This window comes from Vipera ursinii (assembly GCF_947247035.1).
Source record: "Vipera ursinii genome assembly, chromosome: 6".
In the NCBI taxonomy this organism is placed as follows: domain Eukaryota; kingdom Metazoa; phylum Chordata; class Lepidosauria; order Squamata; family Viperidae; genus Vipera; species Vipera ursinii.
In genome coordinates this window covers 75315104-75334106 of record NC_139515.1, presented here as the reverse complement: position 1 = coordinate 75334106, position 19003 = coordinate 75315104, and the positions used below count along the sequence as shown (strand labels likewise).

General features: G+C 41.6%; 1 protein-coding gene across 8 annotated transcripts in view; it reads right to left on the bottom strand.

Moving 5' to 3' along the window:
- The window catches only part of ERC1 (ELKS/RAB6-interacting/CAST family member 1), a 144770-nt gene that overhangs the window by 33760 nt on the left and 92007 nt on the right, over positions 1 to 19003 (bottom strand). For all 8 annotated transcript variants that reach the window (XM_083366800.1, XM_083366803.1, XM_083366801.1 and 5 more), the window contains one exon: positions 11167 to 11311. In XM_083366800.1, coding sequence (XP_083222926.1) covers positions 11167 to 11311 — 145 coding nt within the window. The remainder of the gene's footprint in view (positions 1 to 11166; positions 11312 to 19003) is intronic.

Genomic DNA, 19003 nt, shown 5'->3' with positions numbered 1-19003 from the left:
TTCTTGGCTCCCGGTCTCCCCCAGGCTTCCCGGCTGTGATTGGCGAGCGAGCCTCCCGAGCTCCGGCGGCCGTGACATCAGCAGAAGCGGAGCAAGCAAAAGCGAAGGGGGAAGGAAGTTCACCAGCAGCACCTCGAGCCCGCTCCGAGCGCTGGCGGACGCGGAGCCGAAAGAGAAGCAGCATCTCTGCGCGCCCGGGCTGCTGGGGTGAAGTTGCAGCCGCCGCACCAACCAGCCGAGGAGAAGCAAGAGAAGGAAGTCGCCGCCGCTGCCCAGGCTGGGTTTCCTTGAAGGCTGCTGTTTGCACCCGGGAAGGAAAGTGCAGGAAAAAGGGCAAAGTGGCGAGCTAGCCCGGCATTCAACGTTTCTTCGCTGCTGCCATCCCCGAGAAGGCGAAGGGCTCCTATTTACAGCCACCCATCCGAGAGAAAAGCAGATGTCGGTGCTTCGTCGGCCTTGATCCGGGACGCAGCCTGACCTCCCCTCGTCCCGGGAGACTCTCGCTTCCCCCCACCCCCCACCCTCCCTACATCCCAAGCCTTCCAGATCTTCGCCTGCCTACTCGCGAGCAGGCATGTTTTCCAGCCAATCCGGGCCTGGGAGCAGAGCGCCGGCGGCACGTCCACTTTCCCCGCACTCTCCGTTCAGACGGCGCCCTTTGAGCCTGGAGTGATGCGGACGTCGGAAAAGGGTGCCGGGCGAAAGCAGCGAAGCGGGATCGCCGCGTGCCCCCCACTCCTCCTCCTCCTCCTCCTCTTCTTCTTCTTCCTCCTCCTGGTCGGCTTGACACCATTTCGGCTGCTTCGCAAACTGCTTCCTCCACCCCACCCCACCCCACCTCACCCCTCCCCGCAAAAGATGCCGGGGTCGACAGCGTTTTTTCTACCCGGAACAAGCAAACACGCAGGCAACCCTGCACTATTCAGCTCAGTGAAGTCACGCTTGAAACGGCTTGAAACGCCCGATCAGCTGATCTTCGGGGCGGAAAGCGTGCGGTGTTGTTGTGTTTTTTTTCCTCCCCCCGAAAGTGAACGGCAGCTTTCCGTACTAGTGTATTGGCATGTCAAGACACCAGCACAAAGACCAAGGTACAAGCAGCTCTCCTTCAGTCATTATTGAAACATTTGATCAGCCCAACTTCTTCTTCTTCTTATTATTATTATTAAATCTGTTTTTTAACCAAGCGTGACTTCACTGAGCTGAATAGTGCAGGGTTGCCTGCGTGTTTGCTTGTTCCGGGTAGAAAAAACGCTGTCGACCCCGGCATCTTTTGCGGGGAGGGGTGAGGTGGGGTGGGGTGGGGTGGAGGAAGCAGTTTGCGAAGCAGCCGAAATGGGGGTGTCAAGCCGACCAGGAGGAGGAAGAAGAAGAGGAGGAGGAGGAGGAGGAGTGGGGGGCACGCGGCGATCCCGCTTCGCTGCTTTCGCCCGGCGCCCTTTTCCGACGTCCGCATCACTCCAGGCTCAAAGGGCGCCGTCTGAACGGAGAGTGCGGGGAAAGTGGACGTGCCGCCGGCGCCCTGCTCCCAGGCCCGGATTGGCTGGAAAACATGCCTGCTCGCGAGTAGGCAGGCGAAGATCTGGAAGGCTCGGGATGTAGGGAGGGTGGGGGGTGGGGGGTGGGGGGAAGCGAGAGTCTCCCGGGACGAGGGGAGGTCAGGCTGCGTCCCGGATCAAGGCCGATGAAGCACCGACATCCGCTTTTCTCTCGGATGGGTGGCTGTAAATAGGAGCCCTTCGCCTTCTCGGGGATGGCAGCGGCGAAGAAACGTTGAATGCCGGGCTAGCTCGCCACTTTGCCCTTTTTCCTGCACTTTCCTTCCCGGGTGCAAACAGCAGCCTTCAAGGAAACCCAGCCTGGGCAGCGGCGGCGACTTCCTTCTCTTGCTTCTCCTCGGCTGGTTGGTGCGGCGGCTGCAACTTCACCCCAGCAGCCCGGGCGCGCAGAGATGCTGCTTCTCTTTCGGCTCCCCGTCCGCCAGCGCTCGGAGCGGGCTCGAGGTGCTGCTGGTGAACTTCCTTCCCCCTTCGCTTTTGCTTGCTCCGCTTCTGCTGATGTCACGGCCGCCGGAGCTCGGGAGGCTCGCTCGCCAATCACAGCCGGGAAGCCTGGGGGAGACCGGGAGCCAAGAAGCCAGCCGCCGCGAGTGCTGCGAGGGAGCGTGGCGTGGCGGGCGGCTTTTTAAAGGGAACGCCGCCCCCTTTTTAAACTTCCCCTCCTCCTCCGCCCAGCCTTTACTCTTCTTTCCTTCCACTTTCCGGATTAGGGCTGGGGAAGGAAGGAAGGAAGGAAGGAAGGAAGGAAGGAAGGAAGGAAGGAAGGAAGGATTTAGAGAGGAGGGAAAGGGGAGGGAGCGAGGGAGGAAGGAAGGAAGGAAGGAAGGAAGGATTTAGAGAGGAGGGAAAGGGGAGGGAGGGAGGGAGGGAGGGAACAAGCAAACGCTGCCCCAAAACTGGGGCGTTTCAAGCCATGGCTCCTCCGGCAACAGTCGCTTAAGCTGCAGTTCATCCGGTTCCCCCAGCCTTTCCAAATATTCCAGGCTGGAGCATTCACTCCCTCCGCAGTTCCTCCAGCCATTACGAGCCGTTTCTGGTTAAGTTCAAACAAATACAAGCAGATTCAAGCCGTGGCTCTTTCCGCCCCGAAAATCAGCTGATCGGGCGTTTCAAGCCGCGGCGTTTCAAAACGGCCACAATCTCCCGGCAAGACCTCCTCTGCAGTTCCTCCAGCCATTACAAAGCAACTCTGGTCAAATTCAGGCCGTTTCGGTCTAATTCAGGCAGATGCAAACAGATTCAAGCCGCGGCTCTTCCACCCGAAAATCAGCTGATCGGGCGTTTCAAGACGCGGCATTTCAAAACGGCTACAATCTCCCGGCCAGACCTCCAGCTGCCTCACCTGACAATCGGGGAGGGGAGGGGAGGGGGGGAGGAAGAAACCAGCGCACCCTTCGCCCTTTTATTGTCGCAATCGAAGAGGCAGGAGAATGCGGGGTGGGGAGGGGAGAGAGAGTAGAAATCCCTATTTTCAGAGCCGAGAAGAGAAGCGCGGCTACAGCAGTCGCTAGAGTTCCCCCCAAGGGGGCGGAGAAAGAAGAACTCTCGGAGCGTTTCTTTCGTAAATACGCGCGCAGGCACACACTCGCCCAGCCGCGCGCTTCGCCCAGCTTCTCGCGGGGAGTTTGCAAGCCCTTCGTTTCTCTTCAGGGCCGTCAGAAGGGCGAGCAAGTCTCTGCCCTGCCCTGCCCTGCTGTGGGGGTGGAGAGCCAAGCGCGCTTGACGTTCCTGGAAACGAGAAGGGCCTGCGGAGACTGACAGCAACCCGAGTGCCCAAGCGGGTCTTCTCAGCATCAGGCAAAGTAGCTCACATGCAAAACAAGCCCGGCAGAGGAGCCGGAGCAGCTCCGCTGCTGGGGGCGCGTCTCGGCCGGGCCTTGCAGGATCTGGGCCGGGCGCCTCTGCTCGCCGCTCCGGCTCCTCTGCCGGGCTTGTTTCGCGTGCGAGCTACTTTGCCGGCCGCTGCTGAGGGAAGATCTCTGTAGAGGAGCATAAGGTGAGCTGCTGCATTTCCCAGCCTCGGCTTATACTCGAGTCACCAACTTTTTCCATTTTTGGGGGGTAAAATTAGGGGTCTCGGCTTATATTCGAGTCGGCTTATATTCAAGTATATATGGTACATTCAGAAGAATCACTTCCCCAGCCATTGCGAAGATGCTTCTGCAGCCCAACTTCATCAAACACCAATTATTGTTAATTAGATATCTGCATGTCATAATATATGGACAGGGTAAGAAGTTGTCTGGAAGAAATGGAAGTTACTTTTTCTGTTACTCCCTTCATTCATCCTTTTCCTGAAACTACTGAGGATGGGGAAAAAAAATCTCCTCTTGCCAATTTTATTTCTGTTTATCCTGCATTTGCTCTGACCCACAGAAATGACTGCTGTAGAGGCCAAACTAGCTTCATTTTGCACAATCCCAGCTTGTATCAGTTGCTATGTAACTTTCTGCTATAATAGTATCCTAGACTGGATCATTATATAAATTGACCGCACACTACTACTCACTCAAAAAAAAAAAAAAGAAAAAGAAAAAGAAAAAGAAAGAAAGATTGTAGAAAAAAAAGAGAATACATACATAGTCTACAGGAATGGAGGGAAAAAAAACTCCCCCAAAGAGAAATATGACCCCTTTTTTTTCCATTTATGTGTCCCTGTCTCATCAAAGATGATGGTATTGCTGTAGGTCAGCAAGTTCAGTTAAAGAAATATTACAAATCATAGACAGAAGCAGAAAAGTAAGAGAAGAGGAGGTAATAGAAAAAAGCTGCGAACCTTAGTTTGATTTATTGATAATTGGGAGGTTTTGAGGGAGGAAAGCCAAAAGTTTATAAAATCCCATTGGTATCATAATAGACAGAGGAACTAATATAGGAAGGAGAAATCAGGTTTTAAAGAGGAAACAAACGTATCAGTATTTTGCAGCAGTTTAAACATCTGGAAAGAATGAGAAAGAACAGATAATCAAGAAGAAGTTGATCTGAATCCAGTTTTTCCAACTCAGATTCTTCTAAATCTGGTGTAAGGCTGAAACCTAAGGAGACAGTTTTTGAGATACAGAAACAAACAACATAAAATAGAACATCTTCAAATTTTAACTAATACATATTTGTATATTCTTGGGAAATGAAGAATTATTAACCTCAGAATTTGGCAGAAGTTAAGCATCCTGGTTTTCAGAATTAAAGATAAAGATGAGGGAGATTTAGTGTAAGACTTGGACATACTGATAAGAGAACACCAATCTGAGAAATTACTAAAGCATATTAAATGTTGTTAAAAGCAGTCTTGTTTAGCATCATGCTACGAAAACAAATTATCGTGTTTTAGGCAAAACACAATTTTTTACATACCGGTATATCTTAAAAAATTCTATCAGATTGCAAAGCATGACCCTCATGAAAGAATGTGCTACGACTGAAAAATAACTTCTCTGAAATCATCAACTGAATTCTGAGTAGAGAACAGTAGAACGTATAACTTGTCCAGAATGAGAATTCTTGGTATTGGATGTAATGCTGAATTGTAAGGACACCAAAAAATCTAAAACCAAAAGACACAATGTTAAGAGAGGCTACACTGTAAAAGAATTGCTTTATGGCAACCTTCATGCCACTGGATTGGGAATGAAATTTAAATCCAACACTCTGGGGTAAGGCACCTCCTTGAGAAAATGTATATTGTGACTTTAAATTTCCAGGTTACAACAGCATACCAAAATAATGTATCACATTCTCACAACTTCTACATACTGGATATATAGGTTGCATCACCTAGTTTGGGTAATGAAACGTCAGCAACAAAACAACCAAGCTCAGAAAACCAAGGACCTCTCATTTCACCCTGAGCTACCAATATTCTCCCTTATTTGTATGAACTTTGCAATTACAGATAGTCTTCAGTTTAACAACCATTCATTTTATGATGGTTTGAAGTTACAACAGCCTCAGAAAAAGTGACTTATGACCCAAAGACTCAAAGTTACAACCATTGCACAATCCCTGCCATCACATGATCGCAATTTGGGAGCTTCGCAACTGCAGCCACGATGGTGATTTGCAACCATCTCAGCGAGTTCCAACAAGCAAAGTCAATTAGGTAAGCTGGATCTACTTAAGGACCATGTGGTTTGCTTAATGACCAGGTTGACAGTAACTGTAAAATTGGGTTTGGTCATGTGATGACTTGCTTAACCGTGTCGCTTAGCACTGAAATTCTGGTCCCTATTGTGGTTGTAAGTTGAGGACTACTTGTATTAGGTATGAAGATATTGAAAGAAAAACAGTGACACTGCCTAAAAAAAAAGTGGGGATCATAAGACACCATAAAACAACTCATGGTTTTGGTGCAGATTAAATAAACCTGTGTGAAACTGGTATATCCATATTGTGCAGATGCAGTCCTCCTGATCAGAAACATTTATTTCTTACATTAAAATTAAATTTGGTAGACTACAAATCGAGTTAACTGTAATTCTGCTTCCAGAGCAGAGTTTTATTTGCTTGAGTGCTCATGCTGTTAAATTTCTTCCCTTGGCAGATCAGATGTGTCTTCTTATAAATGTTACCAAGTGGAAACCTTTTATTTGAGATGCATTACTATTATAATGGCCTGTAAAATACATACAGTGATTTAAAGCAGATATGTACACTCACACAGAAATGGTACTCTCAAAAACAGATGTGACCAAAATAATTATTTATTTACTATGCTTATATATTACCATATGAATCTGAATGACCTATAGTGGTTTGCAAAATGATAAAAAAATCCCAATTAAACTCAAAGGGGGAATATAAAATACAAATTAAAATCCAAATCAACAGGATAATAATTAGCACAAACATCAACTATGCCGACTATTCTAATTTCCAAAGTCATTGTAAAACAGTTTTGTCTTGGAAGTCTTATGGAATGGGCCAGGGCTATACATCAAAGGAAAATTGTTCCTGAGGTTAAAAAATGTCTTGGGGAAAAAGCCTGACTTTGGATCGCCACCCATCTTACCTACCATACATAAAAAAGAGAAAGAGTCCACAAGTGGGACAAGCATATAGGTCAGTTCTTGTAGAGTGCCACACAAAAGACTGTGGAGAAGGAATGCAAAGGCTAATGGGAAAATAGGAAGTAAGCAAGAGAGGACGGAAGCAAGCAACCCCGGGAAGAAGTGAGAAATATGGAAATGAAACTTAATATTGCCCCACCTTGACCCCTTACATTTCTAGGCTTTCAAGATTCTATTACTATAGATAGCCTACATCAATAAAGTAGAACGTCAGTGGTTCTTGTAAAGTTTGTCTTATCTGGCCTACATCAGAAGGCTGACAATTCTACAGGGAGGAAGTGGTCTTCTAGAAACAAAGCCACATTCAGCTTTGCGGATTAAAACCAACATTTTGAAGGATGCCTGGAAACTTACTGACCACCAATGCATTTAGCAAGGATCTAGTCAGATAAACTCCAGCATATAAATATCTCCTTGGGAACTAAACTTTTCTTTACTGATAATTATGTAAGTCAAAAATAGAAAATACTAGTTTCTCTTTCAGTCTTGAAGCTAATCATATAAGTAACATTTACCTTAAGAAATCTAGTGCAGGGGTAGGCAACCTTGGCTCTTTTATGACTCGTGGACTTCAACTCCCAGAATTCCTGAGCCAGCATGGCTGGATCAGGAATTCTGGGAGTTGAAGTCCACGTGTCATAAAAGAGCCAAGGTTGCCTACCCCTGATCTAGTGTTTCCCCTTTTCTCTTCTTTGCTGAAATTCAGACATTCTTGACATGTAGTAAAATAATAAATTATTTTATGACTTAATTGCTTCCACTATTCAATGATTAAAAAGGTCACAGCCTGTAATATTACATCCCACATTACTATTATGGTGAGGATGGCTAAGTTAAGTTATAACTAACTGCTTACAGTTGTTACTGAATCTCCCCCTTTGAGTTAATCAAGTGTATTAATTATGCTCAGTTGGCTAACTGTCAGGGCTAGGAAAGTATATTGATTTTCTTCTTGGGTCTTCTTCTTCTACTGGGTAGATACACACTATCCTATCTTCCTTGCAGCCAGGAACTCTTTGGTAGCCTGTGGTGTACCTTGACGTTAGTGATTCTTATGCAGCCAAAACTGCCTAAATGCAGTGTAGTTTGACAGCCATTATCATCTTCTCTATTTTTCTGATTTCAAGAACTGTCTTCTTAGTCTAATTCATCTTTCCCTCTCCAGCATGAAGAACCCGATCGTTCACAGTGTCCTCACCACCATTTTCCTTTCAATCCAACAGCCACAATTCTTGCCCCAGTTCCATTATCTCCCAAAGAACCACATGTATTGTGCATCAGCTACATAACTGCATTCTACCTCAATTTTCAGGGTCCTGTCAGGACCTCTGCACCTCTCTGTAACAATTACTTATTAATGAAGTTGTTCTGAATTGAAATGTTTCCGTGAATCTAATCCAATTCCATTGGTATGTTCAATTATCACTTCCAAAAATCAAAAACAAAGTCAATTTCTACGCAGTTGTTTTCTCTCTTACTTGGCACAATATTTCCATTACTGATCACACTAACTAAATTAAGAGAAATTAATTTTTTATCCATAAACTGTGGTTCTTTCATTCCTGTGCATCAAGTTACTGCTCTATTTCTTCCTAGGCTTTCTTACTGCTATAAGAGCTCTCTGAATGTCAATAAACATGTTGAAGGTGGAAACCACATCTTTTTTCTTAATTTATTTTTAATAGTTTATTTTCTGTGCTAATTTTATAATGCTGCCCAACTCAAACAAGGAAACTCATCAATATGCCGATGATACCCAACTTTTTATTTCAACCCCAAACCACCCCAGTGATGCCCTCGCTGTGATGTCCCGTTGCCTGGAGGCGGTTCGGGTCTGGATGGGGAGGAACAGACTTCAACTCAACCCTGACAAGACTGAGTGGCTGTACATTCCGGCATCCCGGGACATTCAAAATGTTCCATCTCTTTCTATGGGGGTGAGCTCTTACCCCCCATGGATAGGGCTCGCAACTTGGGAGTCCTCCTAGATTCACGGCTCACCCTGGAAGATCATATAGTGGCCGTGACTAGGGGGGCTTTCGCCCAGGTTCGCCTGGTGCGCCAGTTGCGACCCTATCTGAACCGGGATGCCCTGTGTACGGTCACTCATGCGCTCGTGACCTCTCGCCTTGACTACTGTAATGCTCTCTACATGGGGCTTCCCTTGAAGACCACTCGGAGGCTCCAACTGGTACAGATGCGGCCGCGAGAGTTGTCTTGGGAGTTTCCCGGTACTCCCATGTTACACCTTTGCTCCGCGAGCTGCATTGGTTACCAGTTGTCTTTCGGGTGAGGTTCAAGGTTTTGGTTACGATCTTTAAGTCCTTACATGGCATGGGTCCGGGATACCTCAGGGACCACCTGCTGCCGGCATCAACTCCCCTCCGCCCTGTGCGTTCCCACAGAGAAGGCCTCCTCAGGGTGCCGCCAGTCAAGGAATGCCGACTGGTGGCCCCCAGGGGGAGGGCCTTCTCTGTGGGCGCTCCGGCATTATGGAACCAACTGCCGGTGGAGCTCCGGACGGCATCAGACCTCCGAACTTTCCGTCGGGGCCTGAAGACCCACCTATTTGAAATGGCTGGTCTGGCCTGACGGGGGATTATGGGTTTTAATTTGTCGTTTTAGATTTGTATTACTGTTTTTAACTGGGCATGGGTTTAATCTTTTTTAATTTTTGTATTGTCTTTTTTATATATGCCCTGTGAACCGCCCTGAGTCCTTACCAAGGAGAAGGGCGGTATACAAATTAAATAAAATAAATAAATAAATAAATAACTCAGTGGGAGGGGGAATGTAAGATTTTGTGATAAAAACATAAACCGCTAAAGGTATCACAGGAAAATCAATTTGCACTGGCTTCTGTCATTATTAATCTGTAGAACAGCAGATTACACTTTAAATTGCCATAAAGTGTAACAGAAATATATTGTGACAGATGTTTTATAAATTATACATAAATACAGTAATTCAAACTATTTGGAGTTATTAACACACATAAGCAGGGCTCAGTTATGATTTATAACTTAAGTAACACTGTCTTAAACTGGTCAAAATATCTGGACTTGTTAGATCACATTATTTTCCTGAAGAAGTCCCATTTGTTCTTCAAACCTATAAGGAAACAGTTTTCCAATCTATATCCTGTCATGAACCAGCTGAGAAGATAAGCCACCTATGCTTTGGGAAAGGATTGTAGTAGACTAGTAGTTACTGTGAAGTGACAATATAGGGTGACAATTACATTTTACCTTTAAGATATGATGCATAAAAATGATAAAAGTTCATCTGCAAAAAGCGATTAGAAGGGTTCTAAAATCAATTAAAAACAACAAAGGAAAAATAATGTCTTCAAAATATCAAGAGTATCAAATATCTTACAAGTACAACAGAAGGACGTAAGGGAACTAAAAATCTTACAAAGAATAAAAGGGATGTTTGCACTAAATATAGTAAATTAGGCCCCTAATGGTTCTTTCTGCCAAGGATATTTCACAAATAATGGATTCTTACTAAAAAGGACCCTTCACAATTAGACATTTGCTGTGTAACAGCCCACAAGCAAGGATAACGCAGTGCAGTTGTTGGGTTACACAAAAAGCAGAAAAGATAAACACTCCTCATTATTAAGCCTGTTAATCTGGCAACCATGTATTACTTTCTTTCCATAAAAATACTAATAAGAATCTGTTCATCTTTCCAAGATGACTATCACAAACCCAGCTCAGGAGCATAATCCATATAAAACAGAGCAAAAGAAAAAAAAAAATAGAAAGGCAACCTTTGGTCCTCACTATAATGGCAGGAAAGCCTTCTGAGTAAATTCTCCGCTAACCAATGGTGGGATTTAGCCGGTTCACACTAGTTTGGCAGAAACAGTACCTAACTTTTTGTTGAGTTTTGTGAACTGGTTACGATAAATGTGTGAGGTGTGTTGCGCTGGTGATACTGCCACAGCGAGGCAGTGATGCTTTTAATGTGACGTGCTTTGCGCCGGTGATGACATCAATGTGTCACGCCAGTGATGACGACAAACAGAACCAGTTGTTAAATTATTTGAATCCCACCACTGCTGCTAACTGTAGTGGAAACTGAAAAAAGAACACTTTGCCCTCTGGTAAAGCGGCGTTTCCTTTTTCTGAGAAATTTAAAAAGTGCAAGTCATCTAGAGCAGGGGTCTCCAACCCCTGGCCTGTGGACCAGTACCGTGCCGCGGCATGCCAGAAACCAGTCCGTGCAAACAAGGAAATCCCCATCTGGAATGCAGGCAGTACATGAAACCATGCCCCCTCTGGTCCGCGGAAAAACCTTTCTTCATGGAACCGGTCCCTGATGCCCAAAAGGTTGGGGATCTCTGATCTAGAGCAACGTTTCTCAAACTTGAGCATTTTAAGATGTGTGGACTTCAACTCCCAAATTTCCAGCTCCACTCGTAAAATGGCTAAGGTTGAGATATTTTGCTCCAGAAGAAAGAGGTGCTGGAGGAAGCAGGAATAAAGAGCATTTGCTCCTGATAAGCTAAAAGCCTCAGAGCACTGCAAAAGTACCTGTTGTTTCAGCTGCTGAACCAAGCGGTCTTTTTCACGTTTTAATCCAGCGACTTCCTCTTGAGTTTTTTTCTTAGAGGACGAAAGCTCCAGGAGAGCAATGTTGGCATCTTTTTCACTAATAGCAGCTAGAAGGGCTTCTTGTCTGGGAAAAAAAAAGAGAGAGAGAGAGAGAGAGAAAAGAACTGAGTACCTTCGTTCACCTTGCTCAAAATATGCAATTGTGTCTTGCCCTGTTTATAATTTAAAGCTCTAGTTCCAAAACTATACACACAAGCGGTACAAATCACTTAAGCTTTTTTTAAAAATAATTTTGCATGTTCCAGATTTTAAACATTTTCAACAACTTTTTAATATTTCAAATCCGTATCTTGTTGCTGAGAACCAGAGGATTGCCCTATTGCAGATCTATTTCATTGTCTGAATATTTACTACAAATTAAAATTAATGTTTGTCATAAGAGGCAACAGTAATACAGGTACCCAACTAGATATTTTTCACTTATAAATAAGGTTGGAATTATATGAAAACTTAGACATGAATTATTTCTGGATTATTTTTTTAAAAAAATGATTTAAGAATCACCTCCACATTTCTGGAAAAACTATCTAGATACTGATGAAGTCTGAACTCCCTGTAATGTCTCTGAGAGAGTCCCCTCAAATGTGTAACCAATACTACAAAGACATCTCAGATATGACTTTATAAACTGGGTCTCTTACTTAAAGATACGTCAAGGGTCAAGACCATGTGTTGGTTATATTTCTATTATTCCCACAGTGCAATGACGTGAAAAAATTCAATGGCCTGAGGTCAGAACAGTCCACTCATAAAATGATTTATGGGCCCAGCAGCTTCATTTCCCAGGTCTATGGATTTTATTACAAGATAAACCTCAGAACAAGATACAATTTCCTGTCTGAATGAACGGCTTTTACATCAGGACACCTGGACAGCCTTCAATTATTTAAGTGAAATAATAGGTCTGAATCATACTGGTGCAACCTGTTACTGGAGTTCACATCCTATAGCTGCTAACTTTTAAAATATTCTCTATAACCATCAAGTAGACTGGCAAACATTTAATACTAAAATGAAGAATACCTGTATGTTGGACCTATTATCAAGACAGTAGAGAAAAATTGTGTCACAAAAAATGTCCTTTGGCTGCTATTAATTTGACTTTTTAAAACTGTGCTTTAAAATTGTTGAATCAATACAAGAGAATATTCTTGTTCTTAAGATAAGCTCTTGATTGCTGTGCAGCACAAAAATACATATTTTTTCATAAGGATATGCTTCACTATTCTCACATAAATGATATAAATCCGTAGCTCCAACCCTTTGTGTTTGTGTGTGTTCATGCAGGTGTACCCACTAAAGAGGGCTACATTTGTTGTGGTAAATGCAATATGTAAGTACTAAATGTGACAATTTATTAGAAAGGGTTAGAACTTTTAATTTCTCTTAATATATATGTGATTCCTATAAGCCATAAATTATGTTAAAAAGATTTAAATGGTTTTATAAGGTTGTCAAGATCTCAGTTAGAATGTAGCAGTATATATAAAGGAAAATATTTTGAATTACTATGATAAATTATTCTAAGTGCTGATCAAAATTGGGGATAATTTAGAAAGCAGAAAATACTAATACAAGTACTATTCCCCAACACCTTTTTGCAGCCCAAATCCTATTACCAGGCTCTTGTAGCCAGGACTGATACATTCTTAGATAGCAATACTGAGAAACCAAATGGGCTAGGGTCATTTAAATGATTTAATATCATTAAAATATAATATTTATTGCAGCCTTCGATTAGTTTAAGTTGAGCTCATTTAGTAAAATCCTAAAACAAAAAAAATGTTTCCAGGAACCCATAGTATATACTTATTTATAATTCTTTGGAAATTAACATTAAAGATTGAGTAAATTTTCTCAATCTACCAAAAAGAAACAGTATATAGCAACAACAAGCACACATTAAATTTGTTGTAGCATGGCAGCCAAACTTTATTACAAGGACTAGCTCTAAGGGATCACTCTTAATACATTTCATGTGGTGCCAGTGTTTCTTAGTAAGATAATTGCTTTTTCATCTGATTGCAGAAGTATTCTCAAAGGACGAACAGACATTTTTCTCCTTCCTACAAGTTCACAGGAGAATGATGCATGCTTTAACAGAGATCATGCTGATTTTTTTCCCCTGGACACAGGTTAAGAGGTTAACTGAAAAACAGAGTAACATATTCTTGAAAGCAAGAATTAAATTCTGGAGGGCAATAAAGATTAAAAGTCTATGAACACCATGACAAGAAAGTTTTTTTTTAAAGACAAAAAGGGAAAGTTTTAATCACTGAATTTTCCAAAAGCGATTTCAAGAAATAAAACCAAAATAAGACCCAGAAGTTTTAATTACAAGTGCCATATTTCCTGTCAAACTGTGTGAGATAGAGGGATGAGCTAGTATTTACACAACTAGCAAGCTCAAGAGTGATTATTTCTGGTGTTTGGTGGCTTGTTACACTGCTTTCGTGTATTGAGATTGTTTTAGGTGTTACTACTAACAGTTTCTTTCAATAGCTGTGGAGAACAAATGGATGGTAAATGCTGAAACCCATGGATCACCTGAGCAAACAAGTTGTTGCAACAATAAAGACTGGTGACAGCTGTTGTGTACACAACCTCAGGTACATTTTTAACTTGTGAAATCAAGAACGTACTTATGGAAATAAACTGGGTTCAACTGATAGGGGCAGCTACTTGGTGGAGGTTAGGGTGCTCCTATCACAGACTTTACTACAGAGGCAGTCTAAGGTTACTCTGTGATAAGTTCTAGTTCTTCTCCCAAAGTCTATAGGCAACCATTGAGAGACACTGTTTGATTGGAATCAAGCCCTTTTTTTTGTCTCAAAGCCTGTTTGTATAAAAGTACATCAACTTCATAGTTACTATTCATAAGGGATCCCCCAAAGAGCTGTAAAATCTGCCTTCAGCCAGCTGCTGTAATTGCTGTCTGTCAAAACAGAACTGTTTTCTTACTAAACATTTCAAAGCGCCCAGAGTTTGGTTGATTAGTTTGAAGGTGGGCGGGTGATGGGAAGGGTGAATGAGGGACAGAGTAAGACTGATGGCCTGTGGACACTGAACTTTTATTTAGTTAAAGTACCCCACAGAGACACTAACATTACAGTTGAGGAAAAAAAAATCTTGCCTGTTCTAGCAGAACAAGCAAGCAACAGAAAGGAATTGTTACAAATAATGTCTGGGTTCCTGATATGGGAAGCATTAAAGAAGTTCACGTATAAGCAAACAACATACCACACAGAATCACTGATATTGCTGCTCACGAAATATGTAACTGTCAAAATGAAGAAATCCCTTTTAGCACACAGAAAAGTATTTTTCCTCCTTAACTTTTCTGCAACAGTAAAATGTTTCTATTTAACAATTTTATTCAATATTAGTGAGCCCAAAGCAGCATCATAAACTAGAATGGTTGTCATTTAGCCACTATTTTAAAAAAACATGAGGATCAATATTTTAATGGCTAAAATGAAGGAACTTTTTAATGCCTGAGTACATAAGATGTCACTGAAAGTAATAAATGATTTAAAAAAGAACAGAGGAGAAAGTTGATGTCATGATCAAGAGTACAGTCTAGAAATAACGGCAATTACATTTTTATTAGCCGTTAGCCGAATGTAACTATTATGCTTCACTTCAATTATCCTTAGCAAAGCTTTGTCACATTCAGGTATGAACTGCATTAAACACAAACTGTTTATATTCACATAAGACTCTTCCTCCTCTCTTTTTAGAGTGTCTTCTTATTTTAATTGAACCAGAATTTAGCAAGATATAAACAAACGATTCATAGGAGATTGATATAAACAGGAATTAGTAACTGTTAGCCATAGTGCAGCCTTCATTTCATCAGTGTCTTCAACAACCATTTGCTGAACGCAAGTATCACCTTTGTACCTATAGGTAAAGGTAAAGGTTCCCCCGCACATGCGTGCTAGTCGTTTCCGATTCTAGGGGCCGGTGCTCATCTCCGTTTCAAAGCCGAAGAGCCAGCGCTTGTCCGAGGACGTTTCCGTGGTCATGTGGCCAGCATGACTAGACGCCAAAGGCGCACGGAACCTTCCCACCGTAGTGGTCCCTATTTTTCTACTTGCATTTTTACGTGCTTTCAAACTGCTAGGTTGGCAGAAGCTGGGACGACTAACAAGCGCTCACTCTGCTACAGGGCACTCGGGATTTGACCTGCCAAACTGCCGACCTTCTGATCGACAAGCTCAGCGTCCTAACCCACTGAGCCACCGCGTACCTATACCTATACCTATACCCTGTACCTATGGATCTCTAATAAATAACAGGTTCTTAAATCCATTCTCAAATTCTGAGCAACATGAAGTGTTGTGTTGGATTGCAGTAAGACAAAGGTAGAAGTTTGAAAGAAGGAAATGCCTGTTAGCCTTGGAAACCTAAACCTCTCTAGAGGATATTTAAATTATAAAGTCACTATGTTGTCCAGGGTAAGGGATTTTCTGCCTCTTCTTCCACCATTACAAGCCCACATTAACATATGTTGGAAGCTGTTGTTTTGCTTTTGAACTATAACACATCTGAAAGGCATATATAAAGCAATTAAGTCCAAATATGGCCACATACAAGACCAAGTCTCATTTGTTTTGGTGGTAAAAAAAAGTTCATTCTAATGAAATGCTTCTAGCAACGGTGTGTTAATTTTGTCTGAAAACACCCATGTAAGTTGTCACAACCATTCTATCTTAGCCCCCAGCACTAACTGTACAGTGCATCTATAAGGTGTTGTGGCTATTTACTTTAAAAATAGCTTATACATCAAAGCTTTTCTGGTAATTGGGAGTTAGACATACAAATACTCCATACTTTTAACTCCCAATTACAGGAAAAAAGTTTATTCCTTCCTTCCTTCCTTCATGTTATATCTGAGCAAATTAGAGGTTTTTAAAAAGCTTCATTCTATGGGGGGAAATGGGGGGCATGAGGTCATAGCAAGAGTTATACCTGTCATGTCCGCATGTCCCTCTATAGCAATGAATCTCTTTGAATTTCTCTGTAAGCACTCAGGGACTTTTTTTTTTAATTCTGAGTGCTGCATGTTGGGAAATGACAACGGACAAGTAAGAAAGTATTTTTAACCACAGTTTCTTAATTTCCATTGTAAAACATATTTGAATGTTTAATCTCTTTATATAATGAATGCTTCATTTTAATTAGTATTTCTCGGGTTTCTATTTCTCAGGCAATACTCTTGATTTATTTTACAATATTCACTAATTTCCAAGCATGATCATGATCAAAACGTCATCGGTTTAGCAGGCCCATCTATCTGTTAAAATGGTATTAAGATTTTGTTTGAAGAAATTGCAATAGAACTTAAGACTTATATACCGCTCTATACTTCTCTACTATGCATAATCACCTTGCCTCTCTTCTTGCCTTGAAAAATTAATTTCCTTCTATTTCTCCTCCCTTAGTTTAAGGTAGGGTTTACCTCAGTTTAATTTTTTAATCTGCTTTGGAAGACAAATCAAAAGGTCATAAAAGCAACTCTAACAAAAGAGTAATAGACAAGTGACAAAGCAAAAACTACAACACTTTAAATTGAAATTGAAAACACCTACATGGCTTTAATATAGGACAATGTTCCAACAGAAAACAAGCAGAATAGAACTGATGACTTTTTATTAAACAGTCAGGAAAACTGCGTAGATTGTATTTTCCGCAATTCTTTCCAGTCCCTTAAAAAGAATTCTGCTCTGGGTCACCTAAACAAGGAGGGGATAGATAGATAGATAGATAGACAGACAGATAGATGATAGATAGATAGATAGATAGATAGATAGATAGATAGATAGATAGATATAGATAGATAGATAAACCTTTATTGTCATTTTTTACTGTGGGCACAATGGCACACATTAAAAATGAAATTTAGTTGCTTGCTCTCGAAGTGTACAAATAATAATAATTAATAATAATAATAATAATAATAATAATAATAATAATAATAATAATAATAATAATAATAATAATAATTTTATTTGTATACCGCCCTTTTTCCGAAGGACTCAGGGCGGTGAACAGGGCAAACATATAAAAATACAAGACTACAAATATTAAAAAAGATTAAACAAAGTGCCCAAAACTAACAACAATAAGTTAAAATGCACTAAAACAATATTAAAATCCATACATAACACACATTTAAACATACTATATACAACATATTTATAGACCTACACCCTTACATACAAGTAAGATATAAATATTATAAATATTAATCTGTGGATGAATGGATGAGTTGGCAACCCTCCTGAAATACTGCCATAGGAAAGCATTGGAATTTTTAAATCTGCCTTCCCAAACATGTGCAGCACATTTTCAAGCAAAATGTACCTTTTGTCGGTTTCTCCCATCACGCTATATTTGATACTACTTTGTTCTGTTTCTGGAGAGTTAGCCTGCTAATGCAGGGGTCCCCAACCTTGGCAACTTTAAGACTTGTGGACTTCAACTCCCAGAATTCCCCAGTGAGCCAAGCCCACAGGTCTTAAAGTTGCCAAGGTTGGGGATCCCAGTGCTAACGGATATGCAGATAGAGTTCCTTTGCATAATTTCTTTCCAACATTCTTTTTGGTTGGATGGCATAAATGAGATTACAAACAAAATCTCAAAATAATATGGCTGAAATAATTCAAAATGCAGGTAGCCCTAAACAACAGTTCATTTAGTGAGCATTCAAAGTTAAAATAGCACTGGAAAAAGTGACTTATGACTGTTTTTCATACGACTAGTGCAGCATTCCCAGGGTCATATGATCAAAATGCAGACGCTTGGCAATAGGCTCGTATTTATGACGGGTGCAGTATCCCAAGGTCCTGTGATCATTTTTTGTGACCTTCTGACAAGCAAAGTCAATGGGAAAGTCAGATTCACTCTACTAACTTAACAACTTCAGTGAATCACTTAACAACTATGGCAAGAAAGGTCGTAAAATGGGACAAAATTCAATTAACAAATGTCTCGCTTAGGAACAGAAATTTTGGGCTCAGCTGTGGTCATAAATCGAGGATTACCTCTACTACTTAGTTTCTCTTATGATAGTGCTCTTTTTCCCCCACAATTTCGCAGGCTAAATATAGCTTCTCACTTAAGTGTTCACAACAATCAAATATGAGTCCGACTTTCATTCAAACGCTTAATTTAATATCTGAAGATGTTTACTGAATGTTAGAAATATCAATAGGATAGCTCCCTAATGTAACTTTAAAATCAGATTTCATCCATGTTTTCCCACCTGACAAGTATGATTAATAAGAACCTTAAAAGGTATTTTAAAATCACCAGGTATGATTTCCAGATTGTATACTTATCAGATCAAGGCTGTCTGGTAAATTCCATCTCTTAACTTTAATAGGCCACTCCTTATAAATGAAGGAAGTTAAGAACCATTTTATGGGCTACCTATAAATATTTCTCTCAGCAAGTGGCTGACCTTGTCTTGGCTTGGAAGCTATACAGATTGGGCCTCTTGAATGAGACCCCTCCAGGGAATTTTGGGGTTATAGGCTAAGAAAAAGCAAAAAAACAACAACAAAAAACCCCAACACCACCACCTCAATGAAGGAAATTACAGACTTTTGTATAGTTGCTAGAAAATTACACGGACGTATCCATAAACTTGAAGGAGCTTCATTTTTACAGAGGGTCTAGAACTCAATTTATGTAGTTTTTTTTAAAAAAAAAGCTACTTTAAATGAATAGGAATCATAGTAAAAGTGCT